The sequence below is a fragment of the Hemicordylus capensis genome, chromosome 3 (assembly GCF_027244095.1).
Source record: "Hemicordylus capensis ecotype Gifberg chromosome 3, rHemCap1.1.pri, whole genome shotgun sequence".
NCBI classification, from domain to species: domain Eukaryota; kingdom Metazoa; phylum Chordata; class Lepidosauria; order Squamata; family Cordylidae; genus Hemicordylus; species Hemicordylus capensis.
In genome coordinates, this window is record NC_069659.1 from 244394034 (window position 1) to 244419345 (window position 25312).

At 42.5% G+C, this 25312-nt stretch overlaps 1 protein-coding gene across 2 annotated transcripts in view; it reads left to right on the forward strand.

The window, feature by feature from the left end:
* The first annotated feature begins 4245 nt into the window (after window positions 1-4245).
* ASAH2 (N-acylsphingosine amidohydrolase 2) overlaps window positions 4246-25312 on the forward strand; it is a 57375-nt gene continuing 36308 nt past the window's right edge. Inside the window, exons 1-7 of one of the 2 annotated variants that reach the window (XM_053309792.1) lie at window positions 4246-4360; window positions 14791-14905; window positions 15800-15937; window positions 18950-19011; window positions 21245-21397; window positions 23351-23527; window positions 24286-24413. In XM_053309792.1, the coding sequence (XP_053165767.1) occupies window positions 15814-15937; window positions 18950-19011; window positions 21245-21397; window positions 23351-23527; window positions 24286-24413 (644 nt within the window). In that variant the 5' untranslated portion in view covers window positions 4246-4360; window positions 14791-14905; window positions 15800-15813. Of the gene's footprint in view, window positions 4361-14790; window positions 14906-15354; window positions 15452-15799; window positions 15938-18949; window positions 19012-21244; window positions 21398-23350; window positions 23528-24285; window positions 24414-25312 lie in introns of those variants that run through there. The other variant, XM_053309791.1, reaches the window with a different exon arrangement.

The window sequence follows — 25312 nt, forward strand, 5'->3', positions numbered from 1 at the left end:
GCAATTTTTTTAAAAAACCACCTGAAAACCCATCTTTTCACCCAAGCTTTCTCAGCTTCCTAAATTTTGGGGGTTTTAATATCTGGTTTATTTTAAAATTAAAAACCCGATTTTGGGATTTTAATCACTTCTTTACTGTTTTAGTGGTTTGTTTTAATTGTAAACTGCCCTGAGCCATTTTGGAAGGGCAATATACAAATCCAATAAATAATAAATAATAATAATAATATAAAGCCAGAGGGGGGCAATGTAGCTTTTGCAGTACTGGTTGGACTAGCTAGGAGTTTCTAGCTACCGGTTGGGCTAGCTAGAAGTTTCTATTCTCTGTTCCCTGTGTGTGAGTCAGCAAGTTCTATAATGATCTCTAAGTGCCTCTTTTGTTTGTCCAACAAGTAACATTATCTTAAACCTTTCTCTGGTGTTTGCTCTGAAAACCATGCAGACAGCTCACATTCTGCAGCATCTATTAGCAGTGTTATCTCTTATGAACCATTTATATCATTATTTCTCATTAATTATTAGGGAAGTGCTAAATGATTCAGGTATAAAATGATTTGTACCCAAATCTGACTGATTTGGGTGATTTGTAGACAAAAAGAAATCACCCCTGTCCTCAGTTGCCCAGATTCAGGTACAAAACAAATCACCCCAGATTCGGACCCCAAAATTTAATAGACTCTGAACTCCATTTTGTGGCCAAAGTGGGTTGGTTGGTAGTGCCCAATGGGTGGAAGCTACTACCCAAATTTCCAAAAAAATCGGGCAAAGGGGTGATTTTTAAATCATTCTTAAATTGGCATGTCTTTGTTGCAGGATTTGGGGCAGAAAGGGGGTTTTGGGGGCAGAAGAGTGGGTCAAGTGGTAGTGCCCCAATGGATGCCTGCTACCACCCAGGTTTCAAATAAACTGGGCAAAGGAGTGATTTTTAAAGAATTTCTGAAGTTCTTGCATCTTTAAGCTTTCCCCCCATAGGGAATAATGGGGAATCTCAGCAGCCCTATAACTCCACTTGGGAGGCAACAGGGTGGCCCTGAGCAAGTGGTGGTGTAGTGCACATAGGGTGCCAACTACTCCCAAACTCACAAGCCCATGTGTCACTGGGTTTTGTTGTTTCTGAGGTGTTCTTCTGAGACTAGATTCTCTGGTAGGAAATGAGAGTAGATTCAATGACAAACATTGAAACCACTCACATTCCTACCAGAGAATCTCCTCTCAGAAGAACACATCAGAAACAACAAAACCCAGTGACCCATGGGCTTGTGAGTTTGAGAGTGGTTGGCATCCTGTCTGCACTACACCCCACTCCTCTCTGGGCCCCCCTGGTGCCCCCCACCTGTGGAGCTATAAAACTGCTGAAATCCCCATTATTCCCTATGGGGAGAAGCTTAAATACACCAACTTCAAACATTCTTTTAAAATCACCCCTTTGTCCAATTTCTTTGAAATCTGGGTAGTAGCTTCCACCCATTGGGCACTACCACGTACCCCATGCTTTAGGCCCTGGGACCCCTTTTTTGCCCCAAATTAATTCGGATTCAGAAAATTCAGGTACAAATCGAATCTGGGGTGATTTGGGGGTGGGGGGCAGATTCAGGCCCAAAATAAATTGAGGGTGATTCAATTCAGGTGCAAATTGAAACAACAATATTCGTGCACATCCTTATTAATTATATGATTCAAATTACTTATATTCTATTAAGTTTCTTTACTTCTACTGGTCAGTGACTGTATCGATAAAGACTGAGCTCGCACTCCTTCTCCCAGCTGTACTACTGTCTGTAGGATTGACTTTAGGTTTCAGAGTGTCCTCAGTGAACTGCCCTACATGAGTTCGCTCTTCCCTGAGAGACTCATTCCACCACAATGACACAAAGGCTATGGGTACAGATGGCCTCAGGGATCAGCATCAGACCCTTCTGAAGGCCCTTGGCAGTTTCCCAGTTGTGACCCTGGATACCAATCCTGACTGTCTGTAAAAGCCTACCAGAGACCACAATTAAGTGCAGGGGATCTTCTGGAGAATCTAAGCTTTCACAGACTTCCTTCCTTTTTAATATTTCTAGTCCTTGATGAAGGACCGTGATGAAGATGTTATTGAAAACTTGTGGGCAACATCTGGTGAAATCTAACAAGCCAGAGGATTTGCTATAGAGATTTCTAATGGTCAGGGGCCAGGGCATATCAGTGGCTTTGAACAGCTCCTTGCCTCTTTGCATGAGCAGCAGAGCCTGATTCAACGACACAAAAGAGTAAAATTTGCAGAATAAATCATGCTAAAATGATACATTATGAAAATGTGCATAATTTATGCCAGTTGTAGAATTTGGTGGTTTTCTCTCGAATTTGGTTTACTCAAATGCAGAATTTTGATTTATTTATTTTTAATGTATAGTCACCCAACCCTGCAAATACTGTGAGGAATTTACATGGCATGAGGCAGACTGTGAGAGGAAACTGCACGTGCAAATAGCATGAGGAGGAATATGCACTGCACAAGTCAGGCTGTTCCACTGTTGAAGAAGAAGAAGAAGAAGAAGAAGAAGAAATGAAGAAAAATGAGAAGCACCCAGTCCAGATGCAAAAGAAGAGACCAAAGTCCCATGGTGCTATGAAATTTGTTTATTGAAGCCCAACATATTTATTGAAGCTTTGGCCTTCTTGAAGCCCAAGAAGGCCAAAGCCTTCTTCAGGGGCAAACTAACATCATAAAATATTATGAATACTTAAAATATGTCAGCACTGAATTCTTGATAAACAATGGAACACCCTAGTATAAAAACTATAATTATTATTTTTATTTATTTAGTTAGTTAGATTTATATGTCGCCCTACTCCCGGAGGACTCAGGGCGGCTTACAAGCAAACGTACACAACAACACAATTTCATAAAAATATATCTTACATAGCCTCATAAACCACAACCCCATACAATATTCATTCCACATGACATAATAACCATGGATTACAAGATCACTCTACGACCAGCTATCTCAGCGACGGAACACCCAGCGGAACATTTCAGTCTTACATGCCTTACGAAAGGCCAACAGATCATGGAGAGCTCTGATATTATCCAGGAGACTGTTCCATAGAGTCGGGGCCACCACTGAGAAGGCTCTGGCCTTCTCAGTGTATAATCATTATAAACTTACATATTTTCCAGTGAAATCTTGTCACACAAAACTCACTTCTTCAAAAACAGGTAAAAACCTAAGGAATAATTTAAAAATAGAAACTTGGTTTTACAAAAACAATATTTCCAAAAACAACACTTCTGAATAAAGCATATAGATACTTACATCCTTAGACTAGCAAAAACTCCTTCCCATGAGCTTATCCCATTTTTCATTTCAACAACAAATTTATAATGACCCAGCTGTGCTTCATCATCTGACCAATTCCTGAAATCGTATTGCTTAAAGAACGACCCTCATTTAAGCATCACTCCTTTTAAAGAGTGGGGGTTTTGTGATCAGATTTCATTGGAATGCATGTAAATGTATAATTATAGTTTTTCCCTTGTTGGAAAAACTAGGTTGTTCCATTGTTTTTCAAGAATTCAGTGTCTGCAAATATTCATAATATTTTATTATGTGTCCTAGTTTGCCCCTGAAGAAGGCTTGGGCCGATACACGTTAGGCTTCAGTACACAAATTTTACAGCACCATGGGACTTTAGTCTCTTCTTTTGCATCCCCTCTGTTGAAGACACCTGTTTGTCTTTCTGTTGCCACACAGTCAGCTACCTGCTCCTTGATTCATGAACTAATTCTTTGATTCATGAACTATAAGCAAAGCTACTCAAGGGCATATGCACAATAGTCTGCACTAAATTGGACTTCCAAATGAGTTGGCCACCATCCAGATGTAGCCAACAATAAAGGACTCTTCTCTTTGTTTTGCACAACTTTGAATAGTCTTGTCATGAATTTTTTAGAAGCCCCATCCTCTGAGTTCCTCTTGAGGTTCTAAAGCTTTTTGGGCTGTACCACTTCAGACTGCAGGTGGGGGCTCCTCCATAGACCCCAAAACAAGCATGTCAGGAAAAACACTGTTAAAACCTTTCTCCCTGGCACCTAATTCCTTCCCTTCCTGGAAGGAATTTTTTATATGGAGGAGCACCGAAGCGTATCATCCCCTACCTGAAGTCTCATGATACAGCCCACTCACAGGTTTATCATCTGAGGCACTACCTTCGTGTTTTAGAAGTGCTGTGTTGGTAAGCAATGAGTCACAAAGAAAGACTGCTGGGAAGGTCAGAGTCCTTCTAATAACTACTTATAGTGGCAAGCAGCTGAATATTTATAATGAGAAGGGAAGAAGTAACTCATGGTGGTGCCTTCCTCGGGATAATCTGATATGTGAGTATTCTTAATTCAGATCTTTTTTACACTTAAACTGGGTTGTTGTTAGAGATATCATAATGTTTTGCAGAGAAGGAGAAAGGGAGCAGCTAGCTGAATATTAAATATATACATGCCAAATTATTAATTTGAAGTTGGCCATGTTTGAGTTGCAGCCAGAAGGCTGTCAGTGTAGAGAAGAAATGTGATGAGCGCTTCCCCTATAAATTTAACAGTAGCAGCTTAATAGTGATAAACGTTTTAGATATTCATGTCATTACACTTGCAACACTTGCCAATGCAGGTGTTGTTGCAGGGAGGTGAAAACTGTTTTATGTCCTGGAAATGCCTCAGACTTGGGTGAGGTAGACACAGGTTAGCGGATCATTGTGGATGGCATCAAGAATAAAGTGGCCTTACAGTCATGTGGCATGCCTGATATGAACAAAGAGCTTATGTTCTGTTAAAAATGGGATTTACTCCGTTTCTGAAACTGTCGTGTACTAAGTGTGCTAGAGATTGTTATTGCAGTGAATGCATTTTGGAAATTTGAAATAATGGCTTGACACAAGAGCTTCATGATCCCTAAAACAAGTTCTAAAGGCAGGATTCTATGGCTTAATGCTAATGGTCAGCAACTAGTTTTCTTGGCATACCACTTTGAGAAGGATGAAAGAGGTGATGGGTCAGCATCTCGGGCTACTAATCCCCCAAATGGCCTGATGGTTCTGTCACCATAGAGATCACTTTTCTGCACACTTCTTTCATGACTAGACTAGCAACTGGAGCACCATATTTGAATTAAGGGTCTCCAATTGCAGACTCCAAAGCTGCTGTCAAAATAAACTCCAGCTGATCTGATAGTTTGAAAACTGACCTTCCATTAACAAATGTTCACGTCATACAAATGTGTGAGTGTGTGCGCGCGCACACACACACATATCAGTTTCATATCTTGACTGCTAGTGAAGTGATCTTAATATTGTTTGCATTCTTAGGAAAGGTCACATTGTAGGCAACTTGCTCTTCTTGGGGGAAAAAAGCCTGGCAAATAGAACATAATTATACCAAAGACATTTGCTCTCCTAATTTATAGCTGTTGGGCTATAAATAGAACTGTTGGGCTTGATGCATGATTTAAGACTTATGATTCAAGATGAATTGCTTTGCAGGGTAGTACTACAAAGACTTTGACTTCTGCTTGATTAATCTACTGGCCTTTCCAGGTTACAAAGACTGGGCATGACGAAGATGATTTATTCCCCACCCCTTCAGTGGGCTACTGCTCAGGATGGCTTACAACATTGATAAAATAGATAAAATATAAGATAAAACTTTAATAAGGTTAAAAGTTCTAAAAACCAAGCTAAAATCACAATTAAAATAAGCTTTTAAGCTGAAATTAAAAGTTATCACTAAAAAGCTAAATACTAAAAATCCTTAATTATACTTATCTAGCTGTTATACATATTTATTTAAATGTTTATATTGCCCTTCATCCTAAAATGCCAGAGTAGTTAACAACAAATTAAAAACAATAATAAAATTTCAATAAAACCAACATAAAATATTTAAGACCCATTGACTTAAATATAGGACTATTGATTTCAATATGCCCAAGTTCATGCATTTAGCAAGCGCTGTTGCATTAGCATGGTGGAATATCTTTTCTGTCCCATCCCTTCCCTGCCACTATATAGCCCCCAGTCTGAACTTGAATCTCTAAGAACATATGAACAACCCTGCTGGATCGGGCCCAAGGCCCATCTAGTCCAGCATCCTGTTTCACACAGTAGCCCACCAGATGCCACTGGAAGCCACAGGCAGGAGTTGAGGGCATGCCCTCTCTCCTGCTGTTACTCCTCTGCAACTGGTACTAAGAGGCATCCTGCCTTTGAGGCTGGAGGTGGCCTATAGCCCTCTGACTAGTAGCCGTTGATAGACCTCTCCTCCATGAAGTTATCCAAACCACTCTTAAAGCAATACCAGTTGTTGGCTGTCACCACATCTTGTGGCAGAGAATTCCACAAGTTGAGTATGCATTGTGTAAAAAAGTACCTCCATTTGTTGTTCCTAGATTTTCTGGCAATCAACTTCATGGGATAAGCCCTGGTTCTAGTGTTATGTGAGAGGGAGAAGAATTTCTCTCTATCCACTTTCTCCACACCATGCATGATTTTATAGACCTCTATCATGTTTCCCTGCAGTCATCTTTTTTCTAAACTAAATAGCCCCAGGTGTTGTAGCCTTGCCTCATAAGAAAGGCGCTCTAGGCCCCTGATTATCGTTGTTGCCCTCTTCTGCACCTTTTCCAGTTCTACAATGTCCTTTTTTAGATGTGGTGACCAGAATTGTACACAGTACTCCAGGTGTGGCTGCACCATAGTTTTGTATAAGGGCATTATAATATTAGCTGTTTTATTTTCAATCCCCTTCCTAATAATCCCTAGCATAGAATTGGCCTTTTTCACAGCTGCCGCACATTGAGTGGACAATTTCAATGAGCTGTACACCACAACCCCAAGATCCCTCTCCTGGTCAGTCACCAACAGCTCAGATCGCATCAGGATATACTTGAAGTTGGGGCTTTTCATCCCCATGTGTATCACTTTACACTTGCCAACACTGAATCGCATTTATTTTGTCGCCCACTCACCCAGTTTGGAGAGATCCTTTTGGAGCTCCTCACAATCAGTTTTGGATTTCACTACCCAAAAGAGTTTGGTATCATCTACATGAGCACCCAGCTGTCCAGAGGTTCTGTTTGCCTAATCTTTGTCTGCTTTTTTAATGGGGAGAGGAATCACATGAGCAGGCCTCCATGCACTCAGGTGCTCATACAGAAAGCCTGCTAATCTGTGTGGTGGAGAGAAAGAACTCGTGCCCCTCCTAGATTGTGCTGTTGTAGCCATCCCAGCTAAATGTTACCAAACACTAGGTATGGCTTAACTTTCTTCCATTAATGACAACAGGCATAAAGGCTGAAATTTTATAGAGTTACTTGGGAGTAAACCTAATTGACTTCCAGGTAAACATGCCTAGGATTGGACTGTTATGAAACAACGGCTCCCAAAGGCAACATAAAACCATTATTATTTCCATACACGACATAGAAATTGCTTCATATACATCTTCCATAAAAGGTGAGTAGGTTCCTGGACACCAAATTTGTGTTTCTGGCCATTGACCCAAGAACAAAAATTAGATATAATCATATGAGGGAGATCACAGATAGGATATTAGCACCAGGGAAGGGACAAGCTGTATGAGATATCGAAGCCTGGCAGAGGAGTGGTTGTGTGTGAGAGGGATGCTTGATGCAGTTTTGAAACAGAACTGTCAGGAGATCCAGAGCCTAGACAACGATCCTCATAGTCTAAATTTGAGGCCTAGCCTAGTGAGCATATTTAGTATATTGTATGATCGGGTCCCCCCAGTGCCTTGTGGGATGTGTGACATCATCTCCTATAATTAGCAGGCAGTAAAGGACCTCTGGAACATGGGGAGCTGCCATATACCAAGTCAGACCAGTGGTCCATCTAGCTCAGTATGTCCACACAGACTGGCAGCAGCTTCTCCAAGGTTACAGGCAGGAGTCTCTCTCAGCACTATCTTGGAGATGCCAGGGAGGGAACTTGGAACCTTCTGCATACAAGCATGCAGGTGATCTATCCAGAGTGGCCCCATCCCCTAAGAGGAATATTTTACAGTGCTCACATGTAGTCTTCCATTCAAATGCAACCAGGGCAGACCCTGCTTAGCAAAGGGAACAATTCATGCTTTCTATCACAAGACCAACTCTCCTCTCTACTGACCACCTCTCTGGATTGACTAGACATCAGTTTCTCAAGTCCCAAGGCATGGTTTGAGGGCATGTGATACAGAAACTAAGCAGGTCCTGGAGCTTTCCCAGGCAGCAGACTTTACCATGGGATTAAGTACTGTGAGTTATGGATATCTCAAATTTGCCCAAAAAACCAACACAAAAAGTGGAATTTTTTTTAACCCTGGACATAAATCGGGCTAATGTGCAATGAAAAACCCAAATCATGTATGGAGTGCTCCCTGATAACTCGCAGGGACTTTGACTTAAAGCTGGATGATATGTGAATGCGCCCTTGCCCTTCTGTAGTTAAGCAAAGTAAAATTGCCATCTGGGAACTCTCCAGGTCTGATCAGTTGCCTGAATCGACCATGTACAAGGTCCGTGTACATCATGGACCTTGAGTTCCATGATGGAAGTAAAATAGGTTGTTAATAAATGTTAGGGAAGGACTGCAAGTCAGTGGGAAAGCATCCATTTTGAATGCAGAAAGGTCGCAGTTCAATCCCTGACATCTCCAGGTAGGGCTGTGAAATATCTGTCTGAAACCCTGAAGAGTTTCTGTCAGTCAATGTAGACAATATTGAGCTAGATGGACCAATGATCTAATTTGGAATAAGCAGCTTTCTATGTATAGACCTGGTATATATGTTTGGAGCCTGACTGCCCACTTTTAGTCAACAGAGCAGAACTGCCTGCCTGCTTTGGCCCCAGTTCCTGTTTGAGTCCTTTGATCTAGCCCAGGGGCAGAGCCACTATTTGGCAAACGGGTTCAAGGAACCTGGGCCTCTGCCCTTCAGGGGCTGTGCCTCGCGGCCACAGCCCACCTCCCGTGTCTGACATCAGATGTGGGTGGTGCTGGCTCAGCTCGGGAGCAGGGCTGTGGGGCCCTGTCCAGGAGTTAAATGGCTGGCGCTACATTCACAACACAGCCAGGAGTGGCTCTTCCCTGTCTTCAAGTCATGGAAGAGCCACTCCTGGCCACACTGCAAATGCAGCGCCAGCCCTGCTCTAGCTCCTGAACGGGGCTGTGCAGCTCCGTTCGGGAGTTGGATGGCCAACATCCAACTCCTGTAGCACGGCCTGGTTCGCAGCATGGCCAGGAGTGGCTCTCCTCTGCCTTTAAGGCAGGGAAGAGCTGCTCCTGGCCACACTGCAAATGCAGTGCCAGCCTGGCTCTAACTTCCGAACGTGGCCGCGGCTGAGCGGGGCCTCCACGGTGGCAGGGCATGGGCCGCTCATGGTCCGGATCCAGCCAGGGTTACCAACTGATCAGGAAAGGCTTGGCTGGTTTTCTTGCTTTGGGGCTATCTGCCAGAAAGCAAAGCCATTCCCCACAGCCTTTTTAAAAATTATTATTAACTTGGTGAACTCTCTTGCATCCACTCATAAGAACATCAGAGCGCTGCTGGATCAGGTCACCTAAGCCCTCTCTAGTCCAGCATCCTGTTCCCCACAATGGCCTACCAGATGCTTCTCAGAAGCCCACAAGCAGGAGATGAAGGCAGACCCACTTCCTCTGCTGTTACTCCTCCGCAACAGATATTTATAGGCATCTTACTTCTCAACCTGGAGGTAGCCTATAGCCAATATCCTATCATCCCTCTGGACTCTCCTCCAAGTTCTACCCAGCTTCCAGATTTCTAAAAAAATATCAGGGGTTGGCTACCCTCATCCCAATTCCAGTTTCTGACTGCATGTATCCTGTTTTGTAATACAGGCATTCCAGGTCTTGTTCCTGTCATGGCTACCAATGGCCCTTAAAACAGCTGCATTGTTAATATACCCTGAAACTTCCATCTTGCTGGTCAGTTTTAACAATGTAGGTAAAGAGAAGTGTTATATCCCTCTTCACAGTGCTCAGAGGAAGCTCCTGTGAAATAATTAACCTTTGGTCAGGAAAATAGTCAAGTAAATTAGTGTGCCTTGAAAACAATTATACTGACACTGCAGATGCTGTAATCTGCTGATGACAAAACTCATTAAGGTCTTGTTTACATGATTCAATCTAGGTTTAATGTGGATAACTGCCATTAGTGCTATTGTGTGAACCCATGCCAAGGTAGTTATGGCCTGAGCTGAGAAAGGAAACTGCGATTCCTGCCTTGGCATCGGTTCACACAATCATACTAAGGTAGGTAACCCACATTAAACCTAGATTCAAATGACTGAATCAGTTTTATTAAACACTTTGGGGCCATTCACACAACCTACCACATGGGCAGGCGGGTGTGGGGGAAGGCTCTGCAAACCTTGCCTTCCCCCCAGATAATCGTGTTTTGGTAAATCCCATGGTAAAGTCTGTTGTCTGGGAAAGCTCCAGGACCTGCTTAGTTCCAGCAAGGTGTCTGTATCACATGCTCTCAAACTATACCTTGGAACTCAAGAAATTGATGTCTAGTCAATCCAGAGGTCCTATACTGCCTGCCAATCATAGGAGATAATGCTGCAAATCCCATATGGGATTTCCCACATGGTTGGACCTGCTCCATGCAGGTCGGATCAATCTGATGCTGGGACTCATTGTCTCAGCCCCTGGACATCTACGAATGTGTGATGCATTGTGAGGATCTCCCCAGCAATAGGTGGGGAATGCTTCAGTGCAGGCTGAAAGCAGCCGGCACTGACACAAAGTCAGGTAAATGGGTAAGAGCCCAGCTTCTTAGCCGGGTTGGCTTCCGAGGTGCTCCAGGGAGCCACCCAGATCTTGGCAATTCCCATGGGCAGCGAAACCCAGGCTTAGATGCCCTAGCCCAGACTTGGCTGCTCATGAGTCCTATCATACATTTATTTGTCCTATCAAAGTTTGTCCTATCATATATTTTTATAAGCTGAAAAGCAATACATGATTTGGAATATATCCGTGCTAAAGAGCATAAGACAAAACAAGTCCTACACCATACGTGGTCAAAACTCAGAGGAGCCATATTGTTTGGCAGAAAACAGAAAATGACCCTGACCCAGCTGCTTTGTTATGATTACTAACACAACCTTCATGTTTACTTCGGAGTAAGCCCACTGAATTCAATATTTATTATTATTTATTTTATTTTATTAATTTATATACTGCCTGACTCCAAAGGCTCTAGGCAGTTCACAAAAGTAAATACAATAAAGACAAAATAAAACAACCATTAAAACAACAATTTAAAATTAACCTCTTGCGATGACCTTAATGTGAGGTGGGGATAATGTAGAAGAAGGCACTCTCCCAGGTAACTCGGTTCTGAGCTGTTTAGGGCTTTAATGGTAATCACCAGCACTTTGTATTTTGCCCAAAAACCTATTGGTAGCCAATGCAATTGCTTTAAAACAGGCATAATATGCTCTCTCTGAGAAACCCTGTAGACCAATCTAGCCGCTGCATTTTAAACCAACTGAAGTTTCCAAAATACATACAAAGGCAGCCCCACATAGAGCACATTGCAGTAGTCCAGCCAAGAGGTTACCAGAGAGTGCACTGCAGTTCTGAGATCACTATCTTCAAAGACAGCTGTCATATCAACTGAAGTTGATAGAAAGTGCTCCTGGCCATAGCCTCAACCTGAGAAACCAGAGTGAGGCCTGGGTCCAGAAGCACTCCCAAGCTATGCAAGTGTTCCTTTGAGGGAGTGTAACCCTATCCAGAACAGGGAAATCTATTGTGTCCCTCAAAGTATGACCCCTTACTATGAGTACCTCTGTCTTGTTTGGATCCAGTTTCAATTTATTATCCCTCATCCAGTCCATTACTGCCTGTAATCAGGCATTTAGGAGAGTTATGCCATTTACTGAAAATTATACCATGGAGAAATAGATGTGGGTGTCATCAGTGTATTGATAACACCTTGCTCCAAATCCCTTGATGATCTCACCCAGAGGTTTCTTATAGATGTTAAAAAGCATCAGAGATAGGATGAAGCCCTGAGGGACACCATGCAATAGCTCTCATTTCAGAGAGAAACTATCTCCTAGCAACACCATCTGGAATCTACCTGAGAGTCTACCTGGAATCTACCACTGCAGAGCAGTACCACCTATTTCCAAATCCCCCAAGCAATCCAGAAAGATACCATGGTTGATAGTATCGAAAGCCACAGAGAGGTAAAAAAGAACTAACATTCCCTCTGTCTATTCGTTGGTAGAAATCATCCATCAGGCCGACGAAGGCTGTTTCCACCCCATAGCCTGCTTTAAAAAAAGCTTGAAATTGATTTAAATAATCAGTATCTTCCAAAACTTCCTGATTAGCCATCACCCTCTCAATTACCTTGCCCACCCAAGTGAGGTTGGAGATGAGCCTATAATTATCCATCACCAAGGGCTCTAGGGCAGGCCTAGAGGTCTCACAATTGCCTCCTTCAAACCTGGAGGCATCCTGTCCTCCCTCAGTGAGGCATTTATGATGTCAACTAGGCCATCTCTCTAACAGCCTCCCTGCTAAATGCTATAAGCCACGTTGGGCTCCAAAGGCCAAGTGGTGGGCTGAACAGTTCCAAGGAGCCTGTCCACATCCTCAGGAGACACAGATTGAAACTGATTCATTCTAACTGAACCAGAAGAGTTACTGGACACCTCTAAAATTGATCTCACCATAACCATGGAGTCCAAGTCAATCCACAAAAATGTTGTTAAAAGCACCACAGTGGAATGATGAAAAATCCAGATCTAAGATCAGAGAGGAGGGAACCTGAGTCAATCCCCTCACAACTCTGAACAGCTCCGCTGGATGCAAACTTGCAGACGCAATATGTGCAGAATAGAATTGCCTCTTTGCTGCACATATTGCCACAGCATAAGCCTTCAAATGGGTTTTGTGTTGTGTCTTATTGGATTCAAGTTGAGTCTTCCTCCACTTACGCTCCAGCCTTCTCCCTTGCCACTTCAGCTCCCGTAGCTGTTCAGTATACCATGGAGCCAGTTTTGAAGCGGAATGGAGAGAACACTTAGGGGCAATAGTGACTATTGCCCTGGTAAGCTACCTATTCAAGGTCTCCACCAGAGCATCAATAGAATCACCAGCAGAACCAACTCTAAAATCCTCCAAGGCCTCTTGGAATCCTATTGGATCCAGTAGCCTTCTTGGATAGACCATCCTAATAGGTCCTGCACCCCTGAGGAGGTGGGTTGTGGTCACGAAACCAATTTAACCAGATAGTGATCCATTCATGATAATGGAGACCCTCTAGGAGTCTCCACCCACAGAGCAACACCCTGATCTGAGCAAAAGACCAAATCGAGTGTGTTACCAGCAGTGTGTGTTGGTCCTGTGACCAATTGGGTCATTGTTGTCATGGCCGATATAAACTCCCAAGCTGCACCAGACAAGCCAACCCTGAAGTGAACAATAGGCTTACTCACTCCCCAATGTACATGGGATTCTCATCCAAAGTCGCAAAGGAACAAGTTGGTTTTAAATTCAAATCTCATTCCTTTCACTAAGACTTAGCCATGAGGGATTGGGGCCAATGGATAAAACAAGTCTATGGATATAAAACGTGAAGAGTTCGATGTGATCTGTTATTAGAGAGGTTGATATAGAGGTCCAAGTCTAAACTGTTTCATAACTATCAGGATTACTTTGATAACAATTATCAAAGCATATTGAAAATTTCTTCAAAGAACAAAGTCTGCCCCCTTCGTAAATGGCAATTATGCTGCTTAGCTAGGGAAAACCTTATCTTTGTGACAACACGTCCTTGTAGCAGCAGTGTGGCAGAAAAGCTGCTTGATAAAATATCACTTGGAAGAATATCAGTTAGATTATGGGATTTCCACTAACAATTTGCTGCATTCACTTTTTCCACAGGCCTGTCATCTTTTTCTTTCTTGATTCCAGGTGCCCCCATGGAGCCCTTGACATTTTCTATGACTGTGGACTTTCCCTTCAGTCTTCCACCCTTTTTTCTTGACCTGGTCACTGCCCTTCTCTGAAACCTTTCTCCTCAGAATTGTTCACATCCCCTTTTGCCCTCCCATAAACCTGTATCTCTCTCCCCACCTGTACCAATGCTTCCTTCCTCAACCTCCATTCCTGTATCTGGCTATCTGTTTGTCAATATGCAGCTGCATCAGAGGAAGCAGTGCCAGGCTCACATTCAGCCTAAACTTTCAGGGAGGTACCAAAAAGGCGGGGGGCAGACAGCTTGCAATCTGGAACACTTATACTTATTTGTTTTTTTAAAAAGGGGGGGTGGGTGGAGAAAATTTTAGTTCCCTCCAACTATGGGCCTGATCATTGCCTGCTGCAGCAGCCCACTTTGACTGAGATGTGCTGGCCAACATATCAACCTTTGGACGCTAGGCTCAGTGATGATCAGGAAGGAAGTGGCCATTAAGTAGCCGTTCTCTCCAGAAGCTGCTGATCCCACAGTAAATGCCTTTTTGAAGTTCTGGGTTTAGGAGATATACAGTAATTCATTGTTTTGATATCTTTTGCCGTCAGCTGATTTACAAAAATTTATCAAGAAAACCCTTCCAAAGATGGTATGCTTAATGCTGTTATAAAAGTGTCATCATTTGGTAGCACTGAGATTCCAATGCTGTCTGAATGTGCGTTTCTTATCTAGTGTTGCTTGAAACGCAGCACATCTTTGCAACGATCCTACAGAGCTGTCATATTTTAACAGTTTCTTGTTTCTTTCAGGCTTTCAGAAATCCATAGGTGTTTGTGAGCAAAGAGAAGTCTGTTCCAAATACTATACAATTTGTAGAAAAATATTTGCAGAATCCTTCTTTGACATCAATCAACCAATCGTAAGGTAAGGGTGTTTTTTGTTTCTGTTGTTCCCGTTCAAGTCTCTACCTGTTTCTCTTGAGGGAAGATTCTAGGGCTGTGCACAGGAGATCGACCCAGTCCTAGTAATGATCAAATTGTGCACTTGATATCAGGGGCACCCTGGATTGCATCAAGACAATACAGGGCAAGGGTCTAGAAATTTTGGGGCCTACTGCAAAGTTAGGTTTTGGGGCTCCTATATAGAGCTTATTTCCTTTGGGCTAAAGAGTGAGGAGGTTGTCAGCACCTTGATTGCTCAGCTGCTCCTCTGCCTCAGCGAAGTTGGCAACAATCTAGAACAAAAGAAAGCAGCAGCAGCAGTAATAAAAAGGTGCCTAGCTAAGTGTAACATAATCAGCTCATCTGGGCTCACTTATCCTGATTAAACTTTTAACCAGGGTCATTGTGACTGTGTGAACCCAGCCTGAAAATGCTACCTGGACTTTAACCTACCTAGCAACCTAAATGCTACTTTCTTCTGTCATACTATTTTACAAGATGAAAATAATGATCTGTCTCCAGCCTGTTTGTAAGACAGTTTTATTTCTTCATTGGATACTCATTATCCTTACCAGTTAATCCTTACCAATTTTTTTAAAAAATCAGTTTTATTGGGATTACGTTATCTGTCTGTTTTTTCATTTCACTAATTACTCTACTGGCTTGTGAATGTAGTAGCTCATCTTGCAGACCAGCCTTTTGGATACAGACACTTGCCCCAATTCAATTAGCTGATGTTTGAGAACTGAAAGGTATAATTGGTGGAATTTATACTTGCATGACAAAAATTTAAGATCAAGATGCCAGGCTACTTTGGGATGAGATGTGAACATACTAACTTCTGTTTAACCTGATTTCCCTACTTCTCTTTTGACAGGTGTTGTGCCCAAAATGTGTCAAGCTGACAAATCCACTTTACCATGCAGGGCAATTGCATTTATTGTCTTCTTTGTACTGCTGGTGGCAACAGTTGCTGTGACACTGCCAGTTCTCAATTCTCTCCCTAAAAATGGTGGTAAGTCTCTTATCTTTATGTGTCACCATGCCTAAAATATTCTATAGTGGGGATGCTACCAACAATGATTTGCTGAACTGCCTGAATGTCACTGAAGGATGGAGCAGGGGGAAGAACAGCTGCCATTGGCTCAGTTGCCCTGATCCCAGAGAGTGGGAAGCAAGAAGGACAGAGGGGTAGAAGAAGGTGAGGGGCAGTCAACACCAGATTTGATGCAACACAAAAACAAAAAGCAGTGAGGACACGAAGAAGTTAACAGAATTCCTTCTCTTAGGCAAGGAGTTATTCTAGTGGGGATCAACCTGAAGCTCTCCAGCTGCTGTTGACTGGGGGTGATCAGAGTTGTAGTCCAAAAACAGCTGGAAAGCCTCCAGTTTGCCACCCCTGAGCTATGATTCACCTGCGTTCTTCCTCCTTCCCAGAAGCACGGGGGGAAGATGAGGGCAGGCTGAGCCAGTGCTTCAAGCCACTCTTTTGGGATAGTTGTAGGATACAGACCTTTGAGATTCTAAACTCAGTCAGCTGCTTTCCGTGTGAAGAGCTGTAGCATGTAGCCAGTCTCCTACTTTTGAATTTTATTTAACATATTTATATTCCACCTTGAAAACCATAATTCTCACAAGGTGGCATATACATGCCTCCAGTGGCTGTGGCTGCTATCTATCTTATGGTGGTTTTTTAAAAAGATTTTGAGCCCTTTGGGGACAGGGAGCCATTGCATTTATTTATATCTATGTACACCGCTTTGGGAACTTTGGTTGAAAAGTGGTATATAAATATTTGTCATATTCGTATTATATTTATACTTTGTTTTTCATTTGTGAACAACAAAGTGGCATACACCATTCAGGCTTTAGAGGCCAGCACCATACTTTAAAATGAACTTGGAAGCCATTTGGGAGCCCATGAAACTAAAATAGAGTTGGTGTTATATGCTCCAACTGACTTACTCCCAGCTGCATTTTGTACCAACTTGTGTTTCTGAGAGCATTTCAGAAATTCTGGGAGAGCCAGCATGGTGTAGTGGTTAGAGTGCTGGACTAGGACCAGGGAGACCTGAGTTCAAATCCCCATTCAGCCATAATACTAGCTGGGTGACTCTGGGCCAGTCACTTCTCTCTCAGCCTAGCCTACTTCACAGGGTTGTTGTGAAAGAGAAACTTAAGTATGCAGTACACCGCTCTGGGCTCCTTGGAGGAAGAGCGGGATATAAATGCAATAATAATAATAATAATAATGTACTTCTGCCTGGATAACCAAGGCCACATCCTCCATTTCCAGATAATTGGTATATGAGTCAAAGTCTGTATACCAGCCAAAGCTGATAGAAAGTGCTCCTGGCCACAGCAGTCCTGGCTATTTAAGCAACCAGAAACAATGGTAGATCCAGCAGCACTCCCAAATTGTTTACTGAAATTTCCAGGGGAACGCCAACCCATTTAAGATGGGTTAGCTGAATCATAACATCTGCTTATCTACAGGCTGCCACTAACTCCTATCTGTACAGTATTTGCTAAACTAACATGATGTCATGTGATGTTCACAAACATTTGTATTGCTGAGGCAAGAGTCAGTAACTTTACAGAATCAGAAGGAACCTTAATGGCCCCTTATGCTACCTGATCTCTGCTGAGCTGGTAACTACAGTCTCCCTGCAAGGCTTGAATGAAATGGAATATCAGTCTGGCAGAGAAAACATCAAAAACGGATCAAGCACCTGTGACTTTCCCTGATGGCAGTTTATCACTACATCCTATAAAACAAGTAGTGGGAGTGAGCCTACAAAAGTGTTCTGCAGTTCTACAAAAGTATTTTTTTCACAGGTCTGCAGTTCTACAAAGATATTTTTGCAGCGCTTTTCCAGCCTCTCTTCCTGAAGAAGCATTTATTTATTTATTTGATTGATTGATTGATTGATTGATTTCTATACCGCCCTTCCAAAATGGCTCAGGGCGATTTACAACATGGTAAAAACAATTAAAACAGGTTAACAGTTAAAATCAAACTGTAAAAACAGAATGAAACAAATTAAACAATTCAAAAAGCTAAAAAACCCTGGAAAATCAGGGCAATCATTTAAAACAATTTAAATTTTTCAATCATTTAAAAACCCTGGAAGGCCAGGCCAAACAGATAGGTTTTAAGGGCTCTCCTGAAGGACAGTAATGATCTCAAATTACGGATTTCTGCCGGGAGTGCATTCCATAGCCCAGGAGCAGCTACAGAGAAGGCCCGCCTCTGAATCGCCACCAGATGAACTGATGGTAACTGGAGATGGACCTCCTCAGATGACCTGAACATGCAGTGGGGATCATGTAGAAGAAAGCACTCTCTAAGATAACTCAGACCTAAACCGTTCAGGGCTTTAAAGGTAATAACCAGCACTTTGTATTTTGCCCGGAAGCGTATCGGCAGCCAGTGTAACTGTTTCAAAACAGGCATAATATGGTCTCTCCGGGTTGCCCCAGAGACCAATCTGGCTGCTGCATTCTGAACTAACTGAAGTTTCTGGACTATGTACAAAGGCAGCCCCACGTGGAGCGCATTGCAATAGTCAAGCCAGGAGGCTACCAGCTGATGCACCACTGTTTTGAGGTCATCCTCTTCAAGGTATGGGTGCACCTGTCAAATCGGTCGGAGCTGATAGAAAGCACTCCTGGCCATGACCTCCACCTGAGATACCAGGGTGAGGCCTGGGTCCAAGAGCACCCCCAAGCTGCGCACCTGCTCCTTCTGAGGGAGTGTAACCCCATCCAGCACAGGAAGATCTAACTCACCCCAGAGATTCTGCCCAGATTCTGTGTCCAGAAAATGCACAGCTGTGAGTTGTATCCATTGACTAATGAATCCTGGGATTCTAACCAGCTTCACACACTTTTAAGAAAACTCTATTAGTTTCAAGATCGTTTAGTATGTTTGATTCAAAAAGTGGCAAATGCTATCCTGCACTGTCTTAGGCCCATGTATTGGAATATTTTTATAATTGTGGTTCTATTCTCATCTTTGCTCTAGATGGCTACTTTATTGGTGTTGGTCGAGCTGATTGCACTGGCCCTGTAGCTGAAGCACCTTTAGTAAGTACAGAAATGTTAAATGCATTTCCTTGGGTATCATCATGATCTTATCTTGAAAATGAAATCCAGAAGCTATATCAGTTATATAAGGCACCAGTTTCTGCATCAAGACTGCTCGAGCATCTGTTAAGATGGAGAATTGCTTCTTAATTTGTGCATACTGGGACTATCAACTAAATAAGTTTAGTCAGATCTTAGTATAAATTTTAGTCAGTGTGAATTCAATTATTCTGCAACTACATGCATTTGCACAAGACCAAAGCCCTCTTCAGGTGTTATTCCCTGAAGCCTGGCTCAGGCTTACAGCACAGGAAGCGGGCAGAAAGTCCCGCCCAGGTGCTGTCACTCACCACCTTGAGCCAGCCACTCACATTTGTGTGAAGGGCGAACCACCATAACCATGATGGTCAGCCCTTCCCCCTTCGTACAAACAGTGCTGTAACCATGGGCAGCCAGTGGAGGTGATGAGTGACAGCACCAGGGCGGAACTTCCTATCCACTTTTGGTGCTGTTAGCATAAGTGGGGCTTCCAGGAATAATGTCTGAAGAGGGCTTATGACAACAATTGTGAAGAAAACAACATCCTTTCTATGCTTTTAGGGAACGCACATTCTTGTAATAGGCATAATCTTAGAAAGAAGCAGCATTTTTTCCAGCATTTTTTTTAGCCTTTTATGAAGCTAAAAAGAATATATCTTCTAAGATGGTGTATGCCAGACATGATTTTGTAAATCAAAAAGAGCCGGATCATAGAATTTTACAGCTGGAAGCTAGAGCTCCTCTTGTGGATAATATATATGGTAACATTTGCTCCTGTCTTCAGAATTCCCATTCTAAAAGAGATGGAATCTGTGATTTTTAATAACTTATTTGAAGGTGACAAAACCCACAGTGTTAATGGGTTGTGATTAAACACCTTTTCCTCCCTCACTAACAGCCTAGCTTTATGCAGGTTCACCTGGAAGTCTGTTTTGCTGAATTTAATGGAACCTCGGGGGGGAATAACCAGTTCAGTGTTATTACTATCAGCCATAGGCCATTGCAAAAAATATTACATGAAGGCAAAGTTGATACTTAATCAGATTTACAGATTCTTGTAGTAGTTACAGGTGTGAAGCCTGTTCCAAGGTGTACTTGGAGCATGAGTCACTCTGGCCCTGAGGTCACCTCACTCATTGCTTGCTTCCCGCTCTCAGCCAGACATTCCTCCACCTACTGCCCACCCACTGCCATCCATCCATCCATCCACCTGCCTCCTTGGTTCCTTCTCCTCTGCCACAATCTGTCTGCCTGACACCACTGCCACTTATCTGCACTTCCAGCTCCCACTGGAAGCTACACAAGTGGTTTGACTGCAGGAGCAACAGCAGCCACAGGTGACTGGAGCGGGGGCCATGTGTGCGACCAAGAAGGTGAACACTGGCTCCCTCTCCCTTAGCTACACCACTGAGTAGTCATTTACTACTGAGATATCTATATAATTTTTTTTTCTCAGTCAAAGAACACAGATGAAATATTAAAGCTTTTTAAAAAGGGGAAATTGTTTTGATGATTTACTTACACATTTTGCTTCAGAAACTAGTGCAGAACAAGTTATTGCAGATTGAATGCATACGTGTACACTAAGCAGAGGAGAGGTTTAAGATGGAGATGGAAAATGAGACACTTGAGTCATAATTTTTGGTGGAAGAATAGAGAAATAAGGACACAAGAACGTATCTATTTACTTCTATTAAGTGTTGCAGCATATGAAATTATTTCATTCATTCATTCATTCATTCATTCAGATGTATATACTGCCCCAAACTTCCCTCTCTGGGCAGTTTACAAAAATATAAATCAGATTAAAAATAAAAACCTAAAAAAAATGTAAAATGATAGCCCATTTTAAAAGCCCTGTTTGGTCAATGACTGTAAATAAAATTATTACTATTACTATTAAAAGCTTGTTTGAAAAAGCAAGTCTATAGATCCTTTTTAAAAGCTGTCAGAAATGAGGAGGGTCTTATTTCAGCAGGGAGTGTATTCCAGAGTCTGAGGTCAGCAAAAGAGAAGGCCTGCCCACCAGATGAGCCACAGACAAGCCAGTGGCAACTGCAGACAAACTCCTCCAGATTATCCCAATGGGCAATAGGGATCATAGCGAAGAAGACGTTCACTTAAATATTACGTCTTAAAGAAGACATGCTCTTAAAATTATGTGTGGTTAATACACTCTTTTATTCCACAACAGATGGGCTATGCCAGTGGGGACCAAAACAGTGCTGGACTACTTACACGACTCTACTGTAGAGCATTCATCACAGCTGAGCCTAAAAATTTGACAAAAAGAGTGGTGGTTGTCAGTGCTGAGATAGGAATGATGTCTCAAAGGGTTAGGCTAGAGGTAAGTGGGAATATGTATCACTCCTTGTATAGGGGGTTAAACATGTAGAAAGTCATGGTGGTTAAAAAGCAATATAATTTTATATTATAGAGGAGATCCTCATTATCCACAGTGGGGGAGCACAGATAGTGAAACCACAGTTAATGGGACTTTAGGGGACCGGGGGGTTAGGTTCCTGAGGCAGCGGGACAAAAGGATAAAAAACAGACTGAAAACAGAGGAAATGGGTGTGTGTGTCATACAATGTTCTGTGTGTCCTCAGCTGTTGAGCAATGACCCCCAAAAGTAAAATAAATAACTTTTTGTGGGAAATCACACTTTTCTTTTTCTCCCCCCCCCCGACAAAAATGAGCCACAAAATGGCTCCTGTCCTCAAAATGGAGGGTGGAAATGAATCCAGAGATTATGTCCACCCATCCCCGACCTGCATAAATGCGATCCTTAACCCTTTAATTGCCTAATTTTATCACATATGCCAAGGTTGGGTGGCAATTATATGAAACCATGGATGCCGGGTCTGCGATTAATGAGGTGTGTAATCCTGTACATACCACAGAACATCTTTGGCTATTGTACCATTTTTAACTTCCATCACTCCCCAGATTTTATATATACTGCAGCCCCATACACAAGAAGAAACAATTATTGGGAGCCGAAGGCTGAGAAGGGGAAAGAAAAATTTACTACCACATACAGTTGCCTTACCACCATTATCATATACAAAACTGAGACAGTCATACTATGAAATAAGAAAACAATGCAAAGAGAGAGAAAAACCAATACAAAACAATGAACAAATAGAAAAGAAAAATTGTGAGTTTCAACATCAGAATTAGTATTTAACTGTTCCAATAGATTATAAATTATGTCTATACTTTACCTCATAAAATTAAGTTTAGGAATATTTGTTCCAGGAATATTTACATAAGACATCTTATGCGTTTCAATCAAAATTTGCATTCTTTTAAAGATACAAGTTAGTAGAGAGAATGCAGTTTCCAATTTCTGGCTAAACTACTCACACTGTTATCATGCATAGAAGCCCTGGAGATTGTATATGCGTACAGGTGTCTGTACACAAGTGCATGTACACTGCACACAGATTGTACATGCATTTAATATGAATAGAACTAGAGTGAAGGTCTGGGATACTGGTGACAAATTCTGCCCATCTGTATGGTCCCTACTCAAATTAAAAACTGCAAAAAAACATGGCCTCTGGCTGTATGTGCAATTTGTATGTGTGTAGGGACCATTCAGACAGTTACATGAATGCCCAGAGGTCAAAGCTTGCCACCACAATCCCGCTTTTCCTCTACATGCATTCACTCTGCACATGGTTGTCACCATTTGGATAATGCTGTGGTGTCTTCTGTTTATGGACATCCACACACCACTGCAAGTAACCATTTGAGAGTAAATCTTACTTCCCTAGCACAGGCATTTGATGAATCTGGGTCTTGCTTACAAAGACCATGTTATAATAATAAATGTGTTAGCCTTGAAAGTGCCACAGTATTCTTCTTTGTCTTTAGATATATCTCTACTACCTTTATTGAGTATGCCTTCCAATAAGGCCCGTCTCTTTTATTGTAGTAACAGAAAGCTTTTAAACAACCATACCTATGTCAATAACTACCTAATAGCTCAGTGGGGAAGTAACTTGCCTAGGGAGCAAAAGGTTTCTGGTTCAAATCCCTGCTGGTATGTTATCCATACCTGCATCTATATCGGGCAGCAGCAATATAGGAAGATGCTGAAAGGCATCATGTCATACTGCGTGGGAGATGGCAATGGTAAACCCCTCCTGTATTCAACCAAAGAAAACCATATGGCTCTGTGGTCACCAGGAGTCGACACCGACTTGACGGCACAACTTTACTTTACTTACCTATGTCAATACTGTCAAAAAACAATATTGTCCGAAAACTGATTGCAATGGCTTCTTTGTAGGTCATGAAACAATTGAAACACAAGTATGGAGATCTCTACAGGCAAGACAATGTTATACTGAGTGGAACTCATACCCATTCAGGACCAGCAGGATATTTTCAATACACCACCTTTTTGATAGCAGGCAAGGGGCTTATCCAGCCATCCCTACATGCCATTGTCAATGGGATTGTACAGGTAAGAAGCAGCTGAGCCTGCGGCTTTGACTACCTTACTTACATTTATTGCAGCACGGAGTGGAAGAAAACCTGGATGGTGTCCTTTGGCCACCATGACTACAGAGTTGTCATGGGAGTTTTAGTCCACCAGCATCTGGGGATCCAGTGCTGGGAACTCTAGCCCTAGAGAAGGCAGAATTGTTTTTAGGATGACATGACATTAGAAACTCCTTAAAATACTATATAATATCACTGGCTAATTAAGAGATCAAAGCAGTACACTCGTTCTTTAGAGAAAGTACTATTTTAATAATTTGTTCTTAATACTTTTACTGAGATTTTATGGTTTGATTATGGTTACTAAAAAAATGTGTAACATTCTCTAAATAAGAACAGTGGGGGGAGGGGGACTTTGTAGCTGGGGAGTGCATGTTCTATTTCTGATTTATTGATCACAAAAAGCACTAGAATAAACTGGGCTTTACACTTATGCATACTGGATGTTAAGTTTCATTTAACTCAGTGGGACTTGCCTTCAAGAAAACTTGCATGGGACTGCAGTGTAGCTATACTTGTGCCAATCCAACTCAAGATATCTTCATGTGTAAGCTGACCAGGGCCCTAACATGAGAGGCCTTTTATTTATTTAAAGCATTTTAACTCTGCTCTTCAGTTGACAAGACAACTGGTATACTAATTTAAGCACTCCTGGAGCTGAATTAGGGTCAATATCTTTCTATTTCACTAATTTTATTAATATATATTTTTAAATTTCAGAGCATTGAGATGGCTCATCGTAATATGGTGAAAGGACGGATTTTTATCAATAAAGGTTTGGTGCTCAACAGCCAAATCAACAGAAGTCCTCAATCTTATCTTAATAATCCAGAATCCGAAAGGCTCAGGTAAGGAAAAGCAAACTAAGGGTAGCTGAAATTCTCTCCAGTAAATACCAAGCTGTGTGTGTGTGATGAAAGTAATATGAATTGAACCTTTCCTGCAGGAAAGCTGGGAGCCACATTCTATCTGTTAGTAGGGATGTGCGAACTGGCTCGAGGTCGAGCTGGTTTGCCATTGAACTGATCCGTTTCGAGGGCTTGCCCCCCAGCCGGACTGGACCTGGTTTCGCTTGACCTGGAGCCAACCCCCCCCCCAAAGCTCGATGCCAGTTTGGGGGGTTCTAAACTTTTTTTTAAAATTGCATGTGCCCTGGCCTCCAAAATGGCCAGCGTTACCAGAAAAAGGGCCGGAACGGCCCCAAAACAAGCTGAAATTGCCCTTGCAGGACCAGGGGAGGCTGATGGGAGCGGGAGGGAGACTAAGGAGACACTCATACCCCCATGGCTGCAACAGTACCCCCAGAGGCCGCCAGATCTGTGGCAGTGAGTGAGTAAATAAATAAATTTAGAATCCCCAAACAGGCTCAAATTTGGGCCGGAGGGCGGGGGGGGGCGGGTTCAGTGCCACAAAACTGAACATGCCCAGTTCGACCTGAATATGCCCAGCCAAACATGTCCAGCACACAAAACCAGGCAAACCCGTTTTGTGTACACCCCTATCTGTTATGGCGGTGTTCTTCTTTGCAAGGCTCAGGAGCCAGTGGTGACTCCCATTGTCCCTCGGTGCAGCTCCCTGACTAATTGTTTATTAGGTATGTGTGAAGCTTTGGCCAAAGCTGAATGCTCAACACAACCTCAACCCCTGTTACCTCATGGAGGTGACGCCATCACACAATGCTGCTTTTTGCTCTGTGCCAATAGGGCTCCTTTAAGGGAAACAGAGCCCTGTTGGAAGGCCTCTGGCC